The 20,254-nt window shown below is 44.3% G+C and overlaps 1 protein-coding gene across 1 annotated transcript; it reads left to right on the plus strand.

Moving 5' to 3' along the window:
* The first annotated feature begins 9,608 nt into the window (after nucleotides 1-9,608).
* On the plus strand, nucleotides 9,609-18,963 carry LOC123760960 (uncharacterized). The gene is made up of 4 exons (XM_069330491.1): nucleotides 9,609-9,646; nucleotides 11,385-11,475; nucleotides 11,754-12,761; nucleotides 18,718-18,963. The coding sequence occupies exons 1-4, from the start codon at nucleotides 9,609-9,611 to the stop codon at nucleotides 18,961-18,963; spliced, it is 1,383 nt and encodes a 460-aa protein (XP_069186592.1).
* Nucleotides 18,964-20,254: the final 1,291 nt, after the last annotated feature.

The raw sequence follows: 20,254 nt of genomic DNA on the forward strand, positions 1-20,254 counted from the left end.
CCGTGCCACCTCTTGGGTGGCTTAATCTTTATCAATCAATCAATCAATCACAAGGGCCGTGACGAGGATTCGAACCTACCGTCCGGGAGCATCCCAGACACTGCCTTAATCGACTGAGCTACGACAGGCAAGTGTCTGGGATACTCCCGGACGCAGGTTCGAATCCTCGTCACGGCCCTTGTGGATTTCATCATTTGATGCATCACGTTAGTGTGATCTCTGTGTGTAACTATCTTGAGGTTATCTTGAGATGATTTCGGGGCTTTAGTGTCCCCGCGGCCCGGTCCTCGACCAGGCCTCCACCCCCAGGAAGCAGCCCGTGACAGCTGACTAACACCCAGGTACCTATTTTACTCCTAGGTAACAGGGGCATAGGGTGAAAGAAACTCTGCCCATTGTTTCTCGCCGGCGCCTGGGATCGAACTCTGGACCACAGGATCACAAGTCCAGCGTTCTGTCCGCTCGGCCGACCGGCTCCCTATATAATCATTTAATATAATCATTTCACTATGGCTACCAATAAGATCTTTTCCTCTCGCGAAAGCTATTGGAACCAGTTAACCAGACCACACACTAGAAGGTGAAGGGACGACGACGTTTCGCTCCGTCCTGGACCAAGTCGACTTGAGAATGGTCCAGGACGGACCGAAACATCGTCGTCGTCCCTTCACCTTCTAGTGTGTGGTCTGGTCAACATTGTTCAGCCACGTTATTGTGACTCATCGCCTGCCTATTGGAACCACTTACAACCACCAGGGGAGCCGGTCGGCCCCCTGGTGGTCGTCATTAATAACTTTTTTAATCACAAGACCACCACAGAAGCACCAAAACTTTGTCCCCTAGAATGTATCCTACCCTAAAAGAAATTTTTTATTACCCTCTAATAAAGAAAAATCCCCACCACACACTTCTTAAGGAAGGAAACTGCATATTTTTCCCGCCAGCGCGCGGGGAAACTTGTGTATTTTGTCCCTACGGCTGGTCAAGGCTGGCGGCCCCATTGAAGCAATCTCTGGGATTAAATCGATAGGCAGAAGTGGTCAGTAGGGCTGTGATTTATCGTTATAATATCGGAAAGTGGCTCTTACGTTCCTCAATATAATTTATGAACCGAAAGCGATCACTTGTTCTCTCTGTTTGGGGGGTGGGGGAAAAGGGAAGGGGGGGTGGGGGAAAGGGGAAGGGAGGGGAAAGTAGGGGGAGGGGACATGAGAGCTGCTGAAACGTAGTGGGGGGGGGGGGGAAAGAGGGGGTGTGGAGTAGTGGGGTTGTTGTGTGGGGAAGAAAATTGTAGGGAATAGGTAGTGTGTGTGGGGAAAAAGGAGGGACGAGATGGACAAGAGTGGGGGAAAAAAAAGACGATTGGTGGGGAGAATAGTGATTTTATTGGGATGGGAGGGAAGACAGGGATAATAGTTTTGGCCTGTGTTAAAATGGCAGGGGAAGATGGGTGGAGTCAGAGAAGGAGGGGAAAGTGAAAATTAAAATGCGGAAATGTTCCCTTGAAAAGAGCAGGCGTTTAGCCCAGGTGGAGGGAGATGAAAGTGGAAGATAGATTGATTACACGAAAAGTGTGAAAAGGTTTGATTTAATGTCAATAGCTTAAGGGGTGGCTGTAATGGGGGGAGGGGGGGAGGGCACCTTTCTTTCTGATAAATAATTTAGGTAGGTTTAAGGGGGGAGTTAGAATTCTGATGGGTTAAATGGATTGGCTTGGTTGATGAGGGAGAACCAATAGCTTGGTTGCTCCAGCATTACTATCTCCACCATTATCATCTTGTATCACTATGCACCGCAACTTTCACCATCACCATCCACCACCATCACCATATCTATCACCAGCATCCACCACGTCTATATTCTTGACCACTATAACAATCCACCCCTAACACCATCACCATCAACCGCTGTCACCCACTCATCACCATCCATCACTATTATCGTCACCATCCACATCACAATAACCAGAGAACACAATAAAATAAGGTTGAGAGGCAAAGGTCGCCGCCTTAATCCTGGGGATTAGCTCTCTCTCTCTCTCTCTCTCTCTCTCTCTCTCTCTCTCTCTCTCTCTCTCTCTCTCTCTCTCTCTCTCTCTCTCTCTCTCATGATGTACTGTCATATATTGCTCCCTGTGGTAACTTGGTCATCTCTCTCTAGACCATCTGGGGGTCTGTGCCCCCCTGTCTCGTCCAACTGGGGTCCTGTGCCCCCATAGTGACCCCCTGACTCCTTTCAATCACCATCTAGGTGTTGTAGTGTACTTTCTCCCTCTCACTAACTCTCCCTATGTGGGTAAACCCTCCCTCCCTTCCACTCTCCCTCTCCCAGGGACTCTCCCATTCACCCTGCCCCTTCCCCAAATCCTCCCACGCATTCTCCCATGTTGGGAATACCCTCCCTAGCTCCCACTTTTGAGTCAACTTCCACGGGATTTCGATGGGATTTAATCTACTTTCTACTAACTTTAATCACACTGGCGTCTAATATTTTCTCTCTTGTTTCAATGTCTCAAGTTATTTCATTCCCTTTTCATCTTAAGTTTCGTCATTGTTCGTCTTCCTGTTATTTTCCATTTTTCTTATCTCTTTCTACGTTTTAATTTTCATTTTCTTCAGCTCTCAATACCCCTTTTAATCACCTTTATTTCGGCCCATTAATACCTTCTCCTCTTTATTAACTTTCTTTATTTTTCCTTTACTTTACGCCGGAAGGTCGAACAAAGAGTCTTCAATAGAGAAGGAGTCATTTGATCATATTCACTCCCTCTCTGCCTCTTTTACTCCTCCTTTCCCTACCTTACCTTCCATCATTTCCTTCCTGCCTTTCTTTCTCATTCCCTTTCTCCCTTCCTCCCTCCCTACCTGCCTCCTTGCTTTCCTCTCTCACTCCCTGCTTCATCCTGCACCTCATTCCTGCTTCCCTCTCTCTCTCTCCATCCCTCTCTCTCTCTCTCCATCCCTCTCTCTCTCTCTCTCCATCCCTCTCTCTCTCTCTCTCCATCCCTCTCTCCCTCTTTCTCTCTCTCCCTCTCCCTCTCCCTCACCCTCACATCCGCTCCACACGCCAAAGTCACGCTCCCTGGAGTGTACCTTTAATATTTGCATTGAGTTAACAGCATGTAAATTTTTCTCTGCTGGCCTGTGAGTTCTCTCAGTCAGCCAGACCATCAGCCAGCAACCTGGAAACAATCCATCCAATCGATCAGCCAACAATCCATCCAATCGATCAGCCAACAATCCAGACGAAGCGACAGTCCTGCCACCCTCTAATTCAACAATCCAATCATGCAATTTAACAATCCATACAACGAATAAATCAACCAATCAGGCAGCTAACAATCCCGACGACGAACAATACAATCATCCAGAGAGCCATGAATCCAACCATCCACACAGTCAATAATCCAATCATCCAGTCAATAATCCAATCATCCAGTCAATAATCCAACCATCCACAGTTAATAAACCAACCATCCACAGTTAATAATCCAACTATTCAGTCAATAATCCAACTATCCAGACAGTCAATAATCCAACTATCCAGACAGTCAATAATCCAACCATCCACAGTTAATAATCCAACTATTCAGACAGTCAATAATCCAACTATTCAGACAGTCAATAATCCAACTATTCAGTCAATAATCCAACCATCCAGACAGTCAATAATCCAACTATTCCAACAGACAATAATCCAACTATCCAGTCAATAATCCAACCATCCAGACAGTCAATAATCCAACTATTCAGACAGTCAATAATCCAACTATTCAGACAGTCAATAATCCAACTATTCAGACAGTCAATAATCCAACTATTCAGACAGTCAATAATCCAACTATTCAGACAGTCAATAATCCAACTATTCAGACAGTCAATAATCCAACTATTCAGACAGTCAATAATCCAACTATTCAGACAGTCAATAATCCAACTATTCAGACAGTCAATAATCCAACTATTCAGTCAATAATCCAACTCGCCAGTCAGCAACACAATCAACCAGTCCAATTAAAAATCATTTAATTAAAGCTGAACTGAAGTACTTTATAAATCATATTGACAAAGTTTTCTTTAAACGGCAGAAATAAACATATTATTAATTTACAAATTAAATCTTCATATGATGCAAATTTTATTCTTTGTCTTTATTACAAAATATAAGTGTTTTTATTTTTGTACAAAATAAGGATAAAAATGGTTTTATTCTTATTTTTTTACTAATTAAAGATTAAAATGTTTTTATTTTAAATTTTTTTTACTCAGAGATAAAAAATATTCTGTCAGCTATAGTTTGTGATTAGGAAGCAAATTTTTGGTTGACCGAATCAGTAGGCTAGTGTGTGGTGTCGATAATTTGGTGGTGGTTCTCTCTCTCTCTCTCTCTCTCTCTCTCTCTCTCTCTCTCTCTCTCTCTCTCTCTAGCAACAACGCCAGATGTAGCTCCTTGAATACTATTCACCCCTCCACACACACACAAAATTTCCTCTATGACAAAAGAGGATAACATAACCTAGCCATTCGTTAAACCTAACTTAACTACTCGTTAAACATAACCTAGCCATTCGTTAACCCTAACTTAACCACTCGTTAAAAATTGTCATGAAAACGATAACCTTAAACAATATCCCCCCCCTTGCTTAGCTAGTAGCTACTAGCCCTCCTAGTAGCTACTAGCCCTCCTAGTAGCTACTAGCCCTCCTAGTAGCTACTAGCCCTCCTCGTAGCAAGGGGACACGAACCCCCCACACAGGCCTTTGACACCATAGAGGATTACCTTTCTTCAAAGAAAGGTGTCGTTGCTTTATGCAAAGAACATTTGCCTAAGAACTTGATTTTTCAACGAATTAAATTTTTTTTGCTGTGAAATTTATAATGAAATATGACTTGCCTACGGGATTGGGTCACCTTTTGAAAACAAAATTATTCATTTCTCATTGAACTTGATAACCTGCACACAGACAGACAAGCAGGCAGGCTAAGCAGGCAGGCAGGATGGCTAGCAGGCAGGCAAGCAGGCAGGCAGACAGGCAGGCAGGTGTAACACCCATGACCCCCACCCTTAGAGTTAACACACAGGGAAGCCTTCTCCAAGAGGTCAGCCCAGATGACCTCTGGATCATCTTGTATGTTGATTAAAAATTCCTGGGTTAGTCTTGGTCAGCTAGTTTCAAGTATGTAATATTTCATGATACTCTTGTCAAACATTGTAATGGAATTAGACTCCCCAGATTCTTATGTGTAAACATCCATGGATCTTCCCCTTTTTAGCCAGGTCAGAGGTCAGTCACACACGTAATTAATAATTCCCCTCCTTGAAGAGTTGTATGGCGAATGTCAAACAAACTTAATGGCAAAATTCTTGAATGTTTGTGCACGTGTGGCCCGACCTCTTGCATCTTCGGTGTAGGTAGCAACAGCAAATCTCCCCCCCCCCCTTTTTTGTGTGTATATATGGTCCTGTAGGAGAGGTAGCCAGAGTGCCGGACACCAGGGTCCAGAGTGGGTCTGTGAAGAACATCACACAGCCAGGGAGAGACAGAGTGAATCCACCGGACGGAGAGACAGAGGTCTTAAGGTAATGTGTGTGATCTTTGATACGTTTCCATGTCTGAATTACTTTAACAACTGGCAGTAGTGCCAGTGTTAGAGTAGGGCTTATAGTTGGTGAATTACACAATTTGTTCTAAATCAACTCATTTTAAACTTTCCGTCTGAGTCAATTGCTGGATCCTCTTAGCCTCTGGATATAGTTTGCTAACAACCGTCCCATATTTAATGACAGTTAAAGAAACAAAAAGTACTCTCCAAGTCAAGCAATGTTTCTTGCCGCGTTGCTTGATATAGTTAATGGACAAGGCAGCTGGTGGCAGCGTAGTTAACCCTGTGTAGCATTTTCTTGCAAGTGTACCTTTGGTTCCGGTGTAACCTTTAGTGGTATATCATATGCTCATATTACGTTAAATATAAATACAGTGTTCTAGTAACAAAGTGTTACAAGTGCAACCGGTAGGAAGTGTTACTTAGTGTGTGTGTGTGTTTGTGTGTGTATATTATATATATGTGTGTATATTATATATATGTGTGTATATTATATATATATATATATATATATATATATATATATATATATATATATATATATATATATATATATATGTCGTACCTAGTAGCCAGAACGCACTTCTCAGCCTACTATTCAAGGCCCGATTTGCCTAATAAGCCAAGTTTTCATGAATTAATTGTTTTTCGACTACCTAACCTACCTAACCTAACCTAACCTAACTTTTTCTGCTACCTAACCTAACCTAACCTAAAAAGATTGGTTAGGTTAGGTTAGGTAGGGTTGGTTAGGTTCGGTCATATATCTACGTTAATTTTAACTACAATAAAAAAAAATTGACGTCATACATAACGAAATGGGTAGCTTTATCATTTCATAAGAAAAAAATTAGAGAAAATATATTAATTCAGGAAAACTTGGCTTATTAGGCAAATTGGGCCTTGCATAGTAGGCTGAGAAGTACGTTCTGGCTACTAGGTACGACATATATATATATATATATATATATATATATATATATATATATATATATATATATATATATGTCGTACCTAGTAGCCAGAACTCACTTCTCAGCCTACTATGCGAGGCCCGATTTGCCTAATAAGCCAAGTTTTACTGAATTAATATATTTTTTCTATTTTTTTTCTTATGAAATGATAAAGCTACCCATTTCATTATGTATGAGGTCAATTTTTTTTTATTGGAGTTAAAATTAACGTAGATATATGACCGAACCTAACCAACCCTACCTAACCTAACCTAACCAATCTTTATAGGTTAGGTTAGGTTAGGTAGCCGAAAACGTTAGGTTAGGTTAGGTAGGTTAGGTTGTCGAAAAAACATTAATTCATGAAAACTAGGCTTATTAGGCAAATCGGGCCTTGCATAGTAGGCTGAAAAGTGAGTTCTGGCTACTAGGTACGACATATATATATATATATATATATATGCAAACAAGCCTGAATGGTCCCCAGGACTATATACAACTGGGGTGTGAGTTTTCAGTTATATATATATATATATATATATATATATATATATATATATATATATATATATATATATATATATATATATAGGTGTAGATACAGATGTGTATATACAGATATAGGTATATTTGCGGCGAGGTGGTGGCTGACAGGTACGGCCACCATGGCCTACTCTGCCAAAGCACAGGGGGATGGCACTCGAGGCACAGTGAAGTTAACGACATCATCAAGAGGAGCCTCACCACAGCTGGATGCCCAGCTGAAAGAGAGCCCCGTTACCTAACGCCCCGTAACTCTGATGCTCTTATTGGTCGCCCGGATGGTATCACAGTGAACCCCTGGAAGAATGGCAAGCAGTTGGTATGGGACTACACGTGCGTATCAACCCTGGCTAACACCTACATTAACCTTAGTGTTGCACAACCAGGTGGCGCTGCCACCCACAGGGAAGCAGTCAAATCCCGTAAGTATAGAGAACTGGATCACCACTACAATTTTGTCCCCATTGCTTCTGAGACACTCGGCGCCTGGGGTAAAAGTGCTACCAGTTTTTTGAAGGAACTGGGTTCTAGGCTCATTGAAACAACAAGGGACCCTAGAGCTGCCAGCTTTCTTTTCCAGCGCCTCAGTGTGGCGATACAGAGGGGAAATGCACACTGCATCCAGGGTTCCTGCCCGCCATCTGAGGAGCTGGAGGAACTCGACAACCTATGATAACCATCTTTGTAACCCATATGTAACTCCTTTTTTGTAACAAAGTTCAAATAAAGAAAATATATATGTGTACATACAAAAGAATGGGGGTTGTAGGAGAAGATAATATTAGTGTTCAGTGAGAAATCACAAGGTCTCCTCTGAATACTTTTTATTTTCTTCTCCGAGGCTATGGGTCCCCACATTGGCACCAGAGGTGGTACCCTCACACACACACACATATATATATATATATATATATATATATATATATATATATATATATATATATATATATATATATATATATATATATATTAGTATTCCTCAGGCTACTCTACTCTACTCCCACTTACTCTCTCCTTCTGCTCCTTCCTACCCCCCTCCTTACTATCCCCTTTCCCTCGTTTTCTGTTGCCCCACAGACGAGTTCCCCGTCCCCGTTTTCTAATCATGCCCACCTATCCACCCATCCTCATCCCTCCTTCCCTTATTCCTTCCTCCCCTCCTCTGTTGTACTTCTCACCATCAAATATAGTCTAGGATACAATAATATTTAGTGTACAACTTTAGTAGTGTTTTGTTATAAGTGGTAATGTGTGGTGTTACAAATGAGTAGTGTGTTATATTATTAGTTTATATTTATAGTGGGGTTACACAGGCAGGCAGGCAGGCAGGCTAGGCAGGGCAGGCAGGCAGGCAGGCAGGCAGGCAGGTAGGTAGGCAGGCAGGCAGGCAGGCAGGCAGGCAGGCAGGCTAGGCAGGGCAGGCAGGCAGGCTAGGCAGGCAGGCAGGCAGGCAGGCAGGTAGGCAGGCAGGCAGGCAGGCAGGCTAGGCAGGGCAGGCAGGCAGGCAGGCAGGCAGGCAGGCAGGCAGGCTAGGCAGGGCAGGCTAGGCAGGGCAGGCTAGGCAGGGCAGGCTAGGCAGGGCAGGCAGGCAGGCAGGCAGGCAGGCAGGCAGGCAGGCAGGCAGGCAGGCAGGCTAGGCAGGGCAGGCAGGCAGGCAGGCAGGCAGGCAGGCAGGCAGGGCAGGCTAGGCAGGGCAGGCAGGCAGGCAGGTAGGCAGGCAGGCAGGCAGGCAGGCAGGCAGGCAGGCAGGCAGGCAGGCAGGCAGGCAGGCAGGCAGGCAGGCAGGCAGGCAGGCAGGGCAGGCAGGCTAGGCAGGGCAGGCAGGCAGGCAAGCCAAGCAGGCAGACCAAGCAGGCCAGGTAGGGAGACAGGCCAGGTAGGGAGACAGGCCAGGTAGGGAGACAGGCCAGGTAGGGAGACAGGCCAGGTAGGGAGACAGGCCAGGTAGGGAGACAGGCCAGGCAGGCAGACCAAGCAGGCCAGGTAGGGAGACAGGCCAGGCAGGCAGACCAAGCAGGCCAGGTAGGGAGACAGACCAAGACAGGCAAGGCAGACAGACCAAGCAGACAGACAGGCCAGACAGGCAGGCCAGGCAGGCAGCCAGAGGCAGACAGACAAGCCAGACAGCAGACACCACAGCAGGAAGCGGTCACCACAGCAACACGTGTTCAATACACGACCCGCGGAGCCCTCGGCCACCAGCACCAAATTAACGACCCATCATCAACATACATATTTTAATCCCTTCAGCCAATAACAGCGTGAAGAGGGGGGGAGGGGGAGCGGGTATAACGAGGCTATATAGCTATACCTCCCAACACACAACGTAACCACAACGTTCACTATATGACCTAAAAACGCAATAAGCTTAAAAAAAAAAAGAGTATTGATGGACCATTTTCTGCCTTTACCACTCTCCAAGGCCATTTACCAATCAACGCAAAATGCAAATGGTCGGCGGCCTTTCACACGAATTTACACCAATAAATATATACACAAGGTAACCGAGATGCATTCTAGAGATGCTGGAAAAGGTGAACAGAAGAGGTAGGTGGAAGGAGGAGGTAAGAAAAGGGGAGAGAGATAAGCAGAGATGAAGAATTCAATTTATAAGATAACGACCGAGCTAAGGAAAAAAATAAGATAGATTTGGAGATCTGTTTGCATCCAAGTACCGACTGTCAGCTAAAAGGTTCCATTGTCAGCCAAAAGGTACCACAGTCAGCCAAAAGGTTCCATTGTCAGCCAAAAGGTTCCACTGTCAGCCAAAAGGTTCCACTGTCAGCCAAAAGGTTCCACTGTCAGCCAAAAGGTTCCACTGTCAGCCAAAAGGTTCCACTGTCAGCCAAAAGGTTCAACTGTCAGCCAAAAGGTTCCACTGTCAGCCAAAAGGTTCCACTGTCAGCCAAAAGGTTCCACTGTCAGCCAAAAGGTTCCACTGTCAGCCAAAAGGTTCCACTGTCAGCCAAAAGGTTCCACTGTCAGCCAAAAGGTTCCACTGTCAGCCAAAAGGTTCCATTGTCAGCTAAAAGGTTCCACTGTCAGCCAAAAGGTTCCACAGTCAGCCAAAAGGTTCCATTGTCAGCTAAAAGGTTCCACTGTCAGCCAAAAGGTTCCACAGTCAGCCAAAAGGTACCATTGAAAAATAATATTAAAGAAACATGAAAAAATTTTCATGTCCCTTCAGAGTCATAAGAAAGAACATGCAGCGGTAATGATGGGAAGGAAAGGGAGAGGAGAAAAGGGAAGGGATGATTTGGAACGGTGGAAAGGGTGGTGATGAAGGGGCACAACCATCCATCCATCCCGTTCCTATGGTAACTCATCCCCTCACTCATTAATGTGAATATATAAAGCATTTATATTTAATAAAAGTTCCTTTTTTTTTTTGCATGCGTATCCGGTATTTGGGTTCATAATTGTAGACCGTATTAAAAAAAAGACAAACTATGCAACAGATAGTCATCATACTACCACTACCAGTCACCACTACCAGTCACCAGTGGTCAAACAACCACTACTACCACCATCAGAAGTAGCAAACCATGCATGTAGAGAATAATGCCAGTGCCACCGGCCATGCCTTTAACATGGGTTGTTCATTGTTATTAAAGATTCGCTACCTAGAACAAAAAGTTCCAAGTAGCACGGGCTATGGTGAGCCCCGTAGGGTGGTAGTACCGTGTCGTTTCTGTCCTGTATAGAACGTCGCGTTTCGTTCGTATGTGTTACCTAAGGGTAAAAAAAATTGTGCTAGAAAAGGATAGCGGCTCGCGAAAGTGACGTACGTACGTTATCTTGAGGTTATCTTGAGATGATTTCGGGGCTTTAGTGTCCCCGCGGCCCGGTCCTCGACCAACCAGGCCTCCACCCCCAGGAAGCAGCCCGTGACAGCTGACTAACACCCAGGTACCTATTTTACTGCTAGGTAACAGGGGGGCATAGGATGAAAGAAACTCTACCCATTGTTTCTCACCTGGGATCATACCCAGGGACCACAGGACCACAAGTCCAGCGTGCTGTCCGCTCGGCCGACCGGCTACCTATGTACGTACGTACATACAGACCCGATTTCTGTTTTAGGTCCTCTGGTAGGTTGGACCTCTTCACTTAACACCTTAACCCCTCCCCTACCCCCCCCCCCCCAGGAGGGCCAAGACCCCCACAGCAGTGCCAACACAACCTCCCAACCAACCAATATCGCCTACTTAAATACCGGCTTATTGAAATTTGGCACTGCAATTTTCGTTCTTGGATGGCACTTGTTCTATTCCGACTGCGGCAGATTAGAGCGCCATTCAATTCCAGATTTCATCCAAATTGGCCGCTGGCCTCTCCAGTGGCGCGGAGCGTCGTCGGGGGGCGGCCATATTGCTGTGAGAGAGGAAGGAGGAGGGATGCAACATTGCACATGCAAGTGGTGTTTGCAACAAGGTGGCCCGCCCACTGGTCCGCCTACTGGCCCGCCTACTGGCCCGCCCACTGGCCCGCCCACTGGCCCGCCCACTGGCTATGTCCACCCTCCTCCTCTCTCTCTCTCTCTCTTCCTCCGTCTCTCTCTCTCTCTGGTAGCGGGGCGGAAAGATCATGGGGCTAACAAGTGTACCTGTGGCCATTTTGCCAGTAGTTCTAGGGTTGTTGACGCCAATAACAGCGACTCACAGCCACACAAACACTCGTCACAGCGCCACAAACACCCGTCACATCAACACAACCACCCGTCACAGCATCACAACCACCCGTCACAGCATCACAAACACCCGTCACATCAACACAACCACCCGTCACAGCATCACAAACACCCGTCACAGCATCACAAACACCCGTCACATCAACACAACCACCCGTCACAGCGTCACAGTCACAGCATCACAAACACCAGTCACATCAACACAACCACCCGTCACAGCGTCACAGTCACAGCATCACAAACACCCGTCACAGCGTCACAGTATCACAACCACCCGTCACAGCATCACAAACACCCGTCACAGCGTCACAAAGTCACAGCATCACAAACACCCATCACAGCATCACAAACACCCGTCACAGCGTCACAAACACCCGTCACAGCGTCACAAACACCCGTCACAGCGTCACAGTCACAGCATCACAAACACCCGTCACAGCATCACAAACACCCGTCACAGCATCACAAACACCCATCACAAACCCCCGTCACAGCATCACAAACCCCGTCACAGCAGCACAAACCCCCGTCACAGCAGAACAAACCCCCGTCACAGCGCCACAAACCCCCGTCACAGCGTCACAAACCCCCGTCACAGCGTCACAAACCCCCGTCACAGCATCACAAACCCCCGTCACAGCATCACAAACCCCCGTCACAGCGTCACAAACCCCCGTCACAGCGTCACAAACCCCCGTCACAGCGTCACAAACCCCCGTCACAGCGTCACAAACCCCCGTCACAGCAGCACAAACCCCCGTCACAGCATCACAAACCCCCGTCACAGCATCACAAACCCCCGTCACAGCGTCACAAACACCCGTCACAGCATCACAAACACCCGTCACAGCATCACAAACACCCGTCACAGCATCACAAACCCCCGTCACAGCATCACAAACACCCGTCACAGCGCCACAAACACCCGTCACAGCAGCACAAACACCCGTCACAGCACCTCTCGATGTTGCTGTATCTACACTGTAAAAAACTTTCACTTCACAATGCCACTACTCTAGTGTTTACAAAACACTGTATTCATCATTCACTCCAGTTGTAAAAAATGCCCGGCTTTCATTTACAAGTTTTTTTTATACCCCCAAAAAAATCAATCGCTAATGGTCATAATTTTGGCTCGAAACAGTATTTGATTTACCTCATTTCCAAAACTTAATAATATGCACTTTAATTATTTTTTTTCCGCTATTGCATTGAAATTAAAAAAAAAGACAATATGAGGGGAAAAAAAAAAGATTTGTTTGAAAAAAGGCGCATCACCCATTATTCAAAATTGGAACTCCCCCATATGTGAGGGAGGGGGGGGGGGCACATATGGGGGGGAGAGGTATACATATGGGGGGGAGAGGTATACATATATGGCAACAAGGGGTTGATAGGTTGTGTTGCAATGCGGTGGAAAGGAGCTTTCAGTATCAGTTGCAAGAAGGTTGTGTATTTTTGTCAGCTGCCTGCATGTTATGGTGTGTTTTTGTAAGCTGCCTGAATGTTGTGACGTGTTTTTGTCAGCTGCCTGCATGTTACGGTGTGTTTTTGTAAGCTGCCTGCATGTTACGGTGTGTTTTTGTAAGCTGCCTGCATGTTGTGACGTTTTTGTAAGCTGCCTGCATGTTACGGTGTGTTTTTGTAAGCTGCCTGCATGTTGTGACGTTTTTGTAAGCTGCCTGCATGTTATGGTGTGTTTTTGTAAGCTGCCTGCATGTAACGGTGTGTTTTTGTCAGCTGCCTGCATGTTACGGTGTGTTTTTGTCAGCTGCCTGCATGTTACGGTGTGTTTTTGTCAGCTGCCTGCATGTTACGGTGTGTTTTTGTCAGCTGCCTGCATGTTACGGTGTGTTTTTGTCAGCTGCCTGCATGTTACGGTGTGTTTTTGTCAGCTGCCTGCATGTTACGGTGTGTTTTTGTCAGCTGCCTGCATGTTACGGTGTGTTTTTGTCAGCTGCCTGCATGTTACGGTGTGTTTTTGTAAGCTGCCTGCATGTTACGGTGTGTTTTTGTCAGCTGCCTGCATGTTACGGTGTGTTTTTGTCAGCTGCCTGCATGTTACGGTGTGTTTTTGTAAGCTGCCTGCATGTTATGGTGTGTTTTTGTAAGCTGCCTGCATGTTACGGTGTGTTTTTGTCAGCTGCCTGCATGTTGTGACGTGTTTTTGTCAGCTGCCTGCATGTTACGGTGTGTTTTTGTCAGCTGCCTGCATGTTATGTGTACTATGGAAATTCTAAAATCTATACAAAAAACTACGTAACTATATCCCTTATCTCGTGTGTGTGTGTGTGTGTGTGTGTGTGTGTGTGTGTGTGTGTGTGTGTGTGTGTGTGTGTGTGTGTGTGTGTGTGTGTGTGTATCCAAACGTTTCTCAAACTGGTAAATGTTGGACGATAAACGGTTAGAGGTTATTATATATAGAAGCGTTGCCCACGAACCCTTTGAACACGCTCACGCTTCCCTTCAATAAATATTATAGGTGGGACAAGAGGTGGTCGCTGCGGTGGGGCAATTACCAACGGGCTTTATCAGCTCCAAATCTCACCTATTGATAACATAACTACCTGTAGATGTACTGACAGTTTTGCTCTGACTGGGGTCACCTTAATCTGGGGTCGAGTTCGAGTCTCTCCGTAGAGGAATTATACTTTGCTCAATTATACATGATTGTGTTACATTCTTTAAGAACTAAATAGTTCCTGGTATTAGCGTATTCTTACCTGCTATTTAGTTCAATATAATGATATGAATAATAATATAATGAATATATATAATGTTCAAAAGTTCAATATAATGAAAGGATTAGATGACGGACAGAGGCCGTGTCTAACATGTCTGTCTATTATCTACCCGTTGTGTTCTCGCTACTATCTACCTTTGTGTTCTGTTCAGCCATTTACCTGTGCTGATCTATTCAACCATAAATCTATTGTGTTGTATGCAACAATCTCTCCGCACTATTTAGGTATCTGCCTTTTGTGCTCTAAGGGCAATTAACTAACTACATACTGTATAATGTTCCATGATCGACATAATGTATTTTCTTCATTCATCCACATGTTCCTATGCTCTGTCTAGTGTTATATTCAACCAACTGCCTACATATTCTACTCTAATCAACCCCTACATAAACCTCTCTAACGTCCGGTACGGCAATTTGCGATATTTAGCATGTCAAAAGCGGAAACAATATCCGATTTTTCATTTGTTGATTAACGAACACAACTTGAAATGCAAAACAAGTCGATGCCAAAATTCAGTTTTGTTTACCAGGACAAAAAATTTAATTTCCGTCACGGTCTGAATAAATATTACAGGGCAAATGTTATTAATATTTATGGCGCGAAAGCATTTGCAACATTACCCTCCATGTAGAAGGTCTGCTTTACCTTCATTGCAATTAATGGTGGGGGAGGGAGTTATTATTATTTCAACCCGTTCTCGCAAATTCGTATAGTCAATATTGACTTATTAAATAAGTGCATATGTGACATACTAAACATAATAGATACCCTTAAAAAGCTTCATAGAAAACACCGACCTTACTTAACCTTGTTAATATCTTAAGATAAGCATCTTATTGCTTCGTAATTACAATTATTACTTAACCTATACCTATAATAGGTTAAGTAACAATTGTAATTACGAAGCAATAAGATGCTTATCTTAACATACTAACAAGGTTAGGTAAGGTCGGTGTTTTCTATGAAGCTTTTTAAGGGTATCTATTATGTTTAGTATGTCACCTATGCACTTATTAAATAAGTCAATATTGACTACACGAATTTGCGAGAACGGGTTGTATTATTTTAATATTAAATATTCAGAACTTATTTTTCGTGTTGGGAATTGGGCCTAACGCCAAACACCGGATCCGGTGAGGTAATTCAATGGAGTAATGAATGTCTTTTTTTATATAGGTTAATCGGGTAGTGGTATTTTGTAATGGCTTATGAACTCCAAATTGTAGAAAATGGCAGATATTCTCCAAAATGTCTTTTCAAATATTCTTTTCGAAGTGTTACAAAAGCCACTCTAACAACGATAATCAATTAACAGTCAGGTCACTAACAACGACTCGATAACCATTCAGATAAAAAAAAAACTGTTCTAACTGATTCTCTGATTAATTCAATCATCAATTTTCTGATCAATATTTTTTTTTGAATCATTGCTATCAATACCTTTTTGGTTACTAATTTCCATTATTATTTTGTATTGTTGATATCGAAAAATATCAAAAGCCAATTGTGCATTCAAATTAATCTTCATTCATTATTACGAATGAAGATTAATTATTATTTATTTTTATTATTATTTAGCGGTAGTTGTAGTTTCTATCAATAAACGGGAAGAATAACACCTCCGTTAAACGTCACAACGGGAGAGTTCACCTAACACAACAGACGTATCCCGCCGTTTACCCGCGCAGGACGCAATAAGCGAAGGCCCTCCCCCACCCCTCCACCTGTCAATGCTTTAAAAGTCTCTGCAAAAGCCGAATTAACGACCTTAATTGGTGATCAAAGTGTCTCTCATGCTTTTTGAAGTCCCCAGGCTGCCTCGGCCCGCGTCACCAGGCTAATCACCTACATAATTATACACCATTACCGGAGCGATAAATACGGGATTATCTAGCGATATACACACACACCCTTCATACACCATCACTAGATGATGAATGACATTACCTCGAACGATCCATTGGGCAGCGATACGCGATATACAGGGCGATGCAGCCATTAACCAAATACGTTATTTACATACAGGAATACGCAACAGCTACATACAGGGGGGGGGGGGGATATGTAGTATTGTGGAGCCATTCACTATTAATCGTCTATATATATATACACATACACTCTTTCCGGGAAATATTTGCACCGTTTTCAAAATCAATTATTATCGAACTATCACCCCCCACCCCCTCTTTATTTGACAATATACATGGATATGTTGAATTTCCCGAATATGCGCACCTTTATTGAGAGAAAATTATTGTCAATTGTACCTATATCGAGCGATGTGCGTAACTATAGAACGATGTCGTTAATGGGGCAACGAGCAACAATAGCTTAGCGACATTGCTGGGTGAGGTATTCCTTGACCTAGCAAATGAACAAATCCACAAGGGCCGTGACGAGGATTCGAACCCGCGTCCGAGAGCATCCCAGAGAGTTTACGTAGCGACATTGCTGGGTGAGGTATTCCTTTACGTAGCGACATCACTAACTAACGGTAAACTGATAGTTTACCGTTAGGCAAGTGGTAAACAGTTTATGATTTGCTTAATGGCAAATTAGGTAATTATTACGCACTAAACAGGAAATTACCTAAGGGTAATTAAGCAGGTAATATTTACACATTAAACAAATAATTATCTGATAGTAGGTAATTAATAGACGCTAAACAGGTAATTATAGCACGCTAAACCGGTAATTATAGCACGCTAAACAGGTAATTATAGCACGCTAAACAGGTAATTATAGCACGCTAAACAGGTAATTATAGCACGCTAAACAGGTAATTATAGCACGCTAACAGGTAATTATAGCACGCTAAACAGGTAATTATAGCACGCTAAACAGGTAATTATAGCACGCTAAACAGGTAATTATAGCACGCTAAACAGATAATTGGCTAACAGTGAATACCCAATAACCAAACAGGTAAATTTACCTATCAGTAGACGAGTAATTACTAAAAGCTAAACAGGTAATTACCAGATGGGGTAATTAGTACACGCTAATTACCAAGAGCAGTTCGGTCACCAGTCATTAAAGGTCAAGCATTATTAGAAAGGTGTACAACTACAATTCCGAATTTTCTCGTAGATCAAAATAAATTACCACATACAACGTTGTTGTTGTTGTTAATAGATTCAGCTACTGGGAACAAAAAGTTCCAAGTAGCACGGGCTATGGTGAGCCCGTGGAGGACTTACCTGGCCCAGGAGCGATTTTTTCTACAATAGGTGTAAATTATGATCTTTTTCTGTACGGCTATGTCCTGCAGTGTTGTATTGACCCCACAGCTGTTGTTGTAGTGTTGTATTGACCCCACACCTGTTGTTGTAGTGTTGTATTGACCCCACAGCTGTTGTTGTAGTGTTGTATTGACCCCACAGCTGTTGCTGTAGTGTTGTATTGACCCCACAGCTGTTGTTGTAGTGTTGTATTGACCCCACAGCTGCTGTTGTAGTGTTGTATTGACCCCACAGCTGTTGTTGTAGTGTTGGGTTGACCCCACAGCTGCTGTTGTAGTGTTGGGTTGACCCCTCAGCTGCTGTTGTAGTGTTGTATTGACCCCACAGCTGCTGTTGTAGTGTTGTATTGACCCCACAGCTGTTGTTGTAGTGTTGTATTGACCCCACAGCTGTTGTTGTAGTGTTGTATTGACCCCACAGCTGTTGTTGTAGTGTTGTATTGACCCCACAGCTGCTGTTGTAGTGTTGTATTGACCCCACAGCTGCTGTTGTAGTGTTGGGTTGACCCCTCAGCTGTTGTTGTAGTGTTGTGTTGACCCCTCAGCTGTTGCTGTAGTGTTGTATTGACCCCACAGCTGTTGTTGTAGTGTTGTATTGACCCCACACCTGTTGTTGTAGTGTTGGGTTGACCCCACAGCTGTTGTTGTAGTGTTGTGTTGACCCCTCAGCTGTTGCTGTAGTGTTGTATTGACCCCACAGCTGTTGTTGTAGTGTTGTATTGACCCCACACCTGTTGTTGTAGTGTTGGGTTGACCCCACAGCTGTTGTTGTAGTGTTGGGTTGACCCCACACCTGTTGTTGTAGTGTTGTATTGACCCCACAGCTGTTGTTGTAGTGTTGTATTGACCCCACACCTGTTGCTGTTGGATACGTCAGGTCATGATTAACTCTTTCATGTATATGTATGTTTCACAGTTTGTATTTTGTGTTTCGTATCAGTTAGCATTGATATATGCTGCTATATCCCAGCTAGCATTCACACATGCTGCTGTGTTTCAGCTAGCATTGATAGATGCTACTATATCCCAGCTAGCATTCACACATGCTGCTGTGTTTCAGCTAGCATTCATACATGCTGCTGTGTTTCAGCTAGCATTCATACATGCTCCTACATCCCAGCTAGCATTCACACATGCTGCTGTGTTTCAGTTAGCATTGAAAGATGGTAATGTGTATCATTATTGACACATGATACTGTGTGTTAGCATTGACACATGCAACTCCTACTCTTATATACAATTTTAGTGTCACGTACATAGTTATTCTGTGTGAGAGTTGAGTTATCAAGCCTTCACCAACTCAATACTAAGCCACTGCATCTTTCCTTAATCTCAATGGCTTTGTTTACATATATTAAACCGTTCATGAGCTCCCAAACTTCACAACCCAATGTTATTATCGTTATAAACCACCTCGTGGCGCTTGAGAGTTGACAAATGTTTTAATAAGTATAATTTAAGCCGCCATCTTTGAGGAAAGATGAGGAGGCTTCGTAAGTAAAAGCGTAAATACTTGAGGAATCACGGCCTAGTATGAAGCAAGACGTACGACTTCTGGTTAAGCGAGTTGTAAGTTTTAGATTTAGTTACTCAGAAGGAAACGGCCATGTAGCACGGGCTATGGCGAGCCCAACTTATGCGAGATGATAAGAGGCTTATATACATCTTGGAACGTCGCCATCTTGTGTGGTGGAGGGTATCTTCTTGAGGTTATCTTGAGATGATTTCGGGGCTTTAGTGTCCCCGCGGCCCGGTCCTCGACCAGGCCTCCACCCCCAGGAAGCAGCCCGTGACAGCTGACTAACACCCAGGTACGTATTTTACTGCTAGGTAACAGGGGCATAGGGTGAAAGAAACTCTGCCCATTGTTTCTCGCCGGCGCCTGGGATCGAATCCAGGACCACAGGATCACAAGTCCAGCGTGCTGTCCGCTCGGCCGACCGGCTCCCTCCGGTAGGCTTAAGGTCAGGTCACTTGGGACCTCAGAGCTCAAACGGCTCTGAGGGCTTCTCTCTGCATACTCCCAACGACGTCACGTGAACCCTGTAACTGGGCCAATCAGATGATGAGTTACGGCAGTAGCTGCATTTGGATTGGTGCAGAGGTTCCGTGGAAACTAGTGAGGATGGTGGCTGACATCAGGCTTATTCTTGGTAAGGGCAGTGTGCTGAGACACGGGCTCTACTACTCTACAGTCACGGACTCTGCTGCTATACAGAGTCACGGGTTCTGCTGCTATACAGTCACGGGTTCTGCTGCTATACAGAGTCACGGACTCTGCTGCTATACACAGTCACGGGTTCTACTGCTATACAGTCACGGGTTCTGCTGCTATACAGAGTCACGGGTTCTGCTGCTATACAGAGTCACGGGTTCTGCTGCTATACAGAGTCACGGGTTCTGCTGCTATACAGAGTCACGGGTTCTACTGCTATACAGTCACGGGTTCTGCTCCTATACAGAGTCACGGGTTCTGC

Source organism: Procambarus clarkii, chromosome 3 (assembly GCF_040958095.1).
Source record: "Procambarus clarkii isolate CNS0578487 chromosome 3, FALCON_Pclarkii_2.0, whole genome shotgun sequence".
NCBI classification, from domain to species: Eukaryota; Metazoa; Arthropoda; class Malacostraca; order Decapoda; family Cambaridae; genus Procambarus; species Procambarus clarkii.

Excerpts from the sequence above, each read along its gene's own strand:
- LOC123760960 (XM_069330491.1), top strand. The coding sequence starts at position 9,609 with ATGCATTCTAGAGATGCTGGAAAAGGTGAACAGAAGAG. Across the intron at positions 11,476-11,753 it reads CGGGGGGCGGCCATATTGCT|CGACTCACAGCCACACAAAC; the intron begins GTGAGAGAGGAA and ends CGCCAATAACAG. Across the intron at positions 12,762-18,717 it reads CAGCACCTCTCGATGTTGCT|TTAGCATTGATATATGCTGC; the intron begins GTATCTACACTG and ends GTTTCGTATCAG.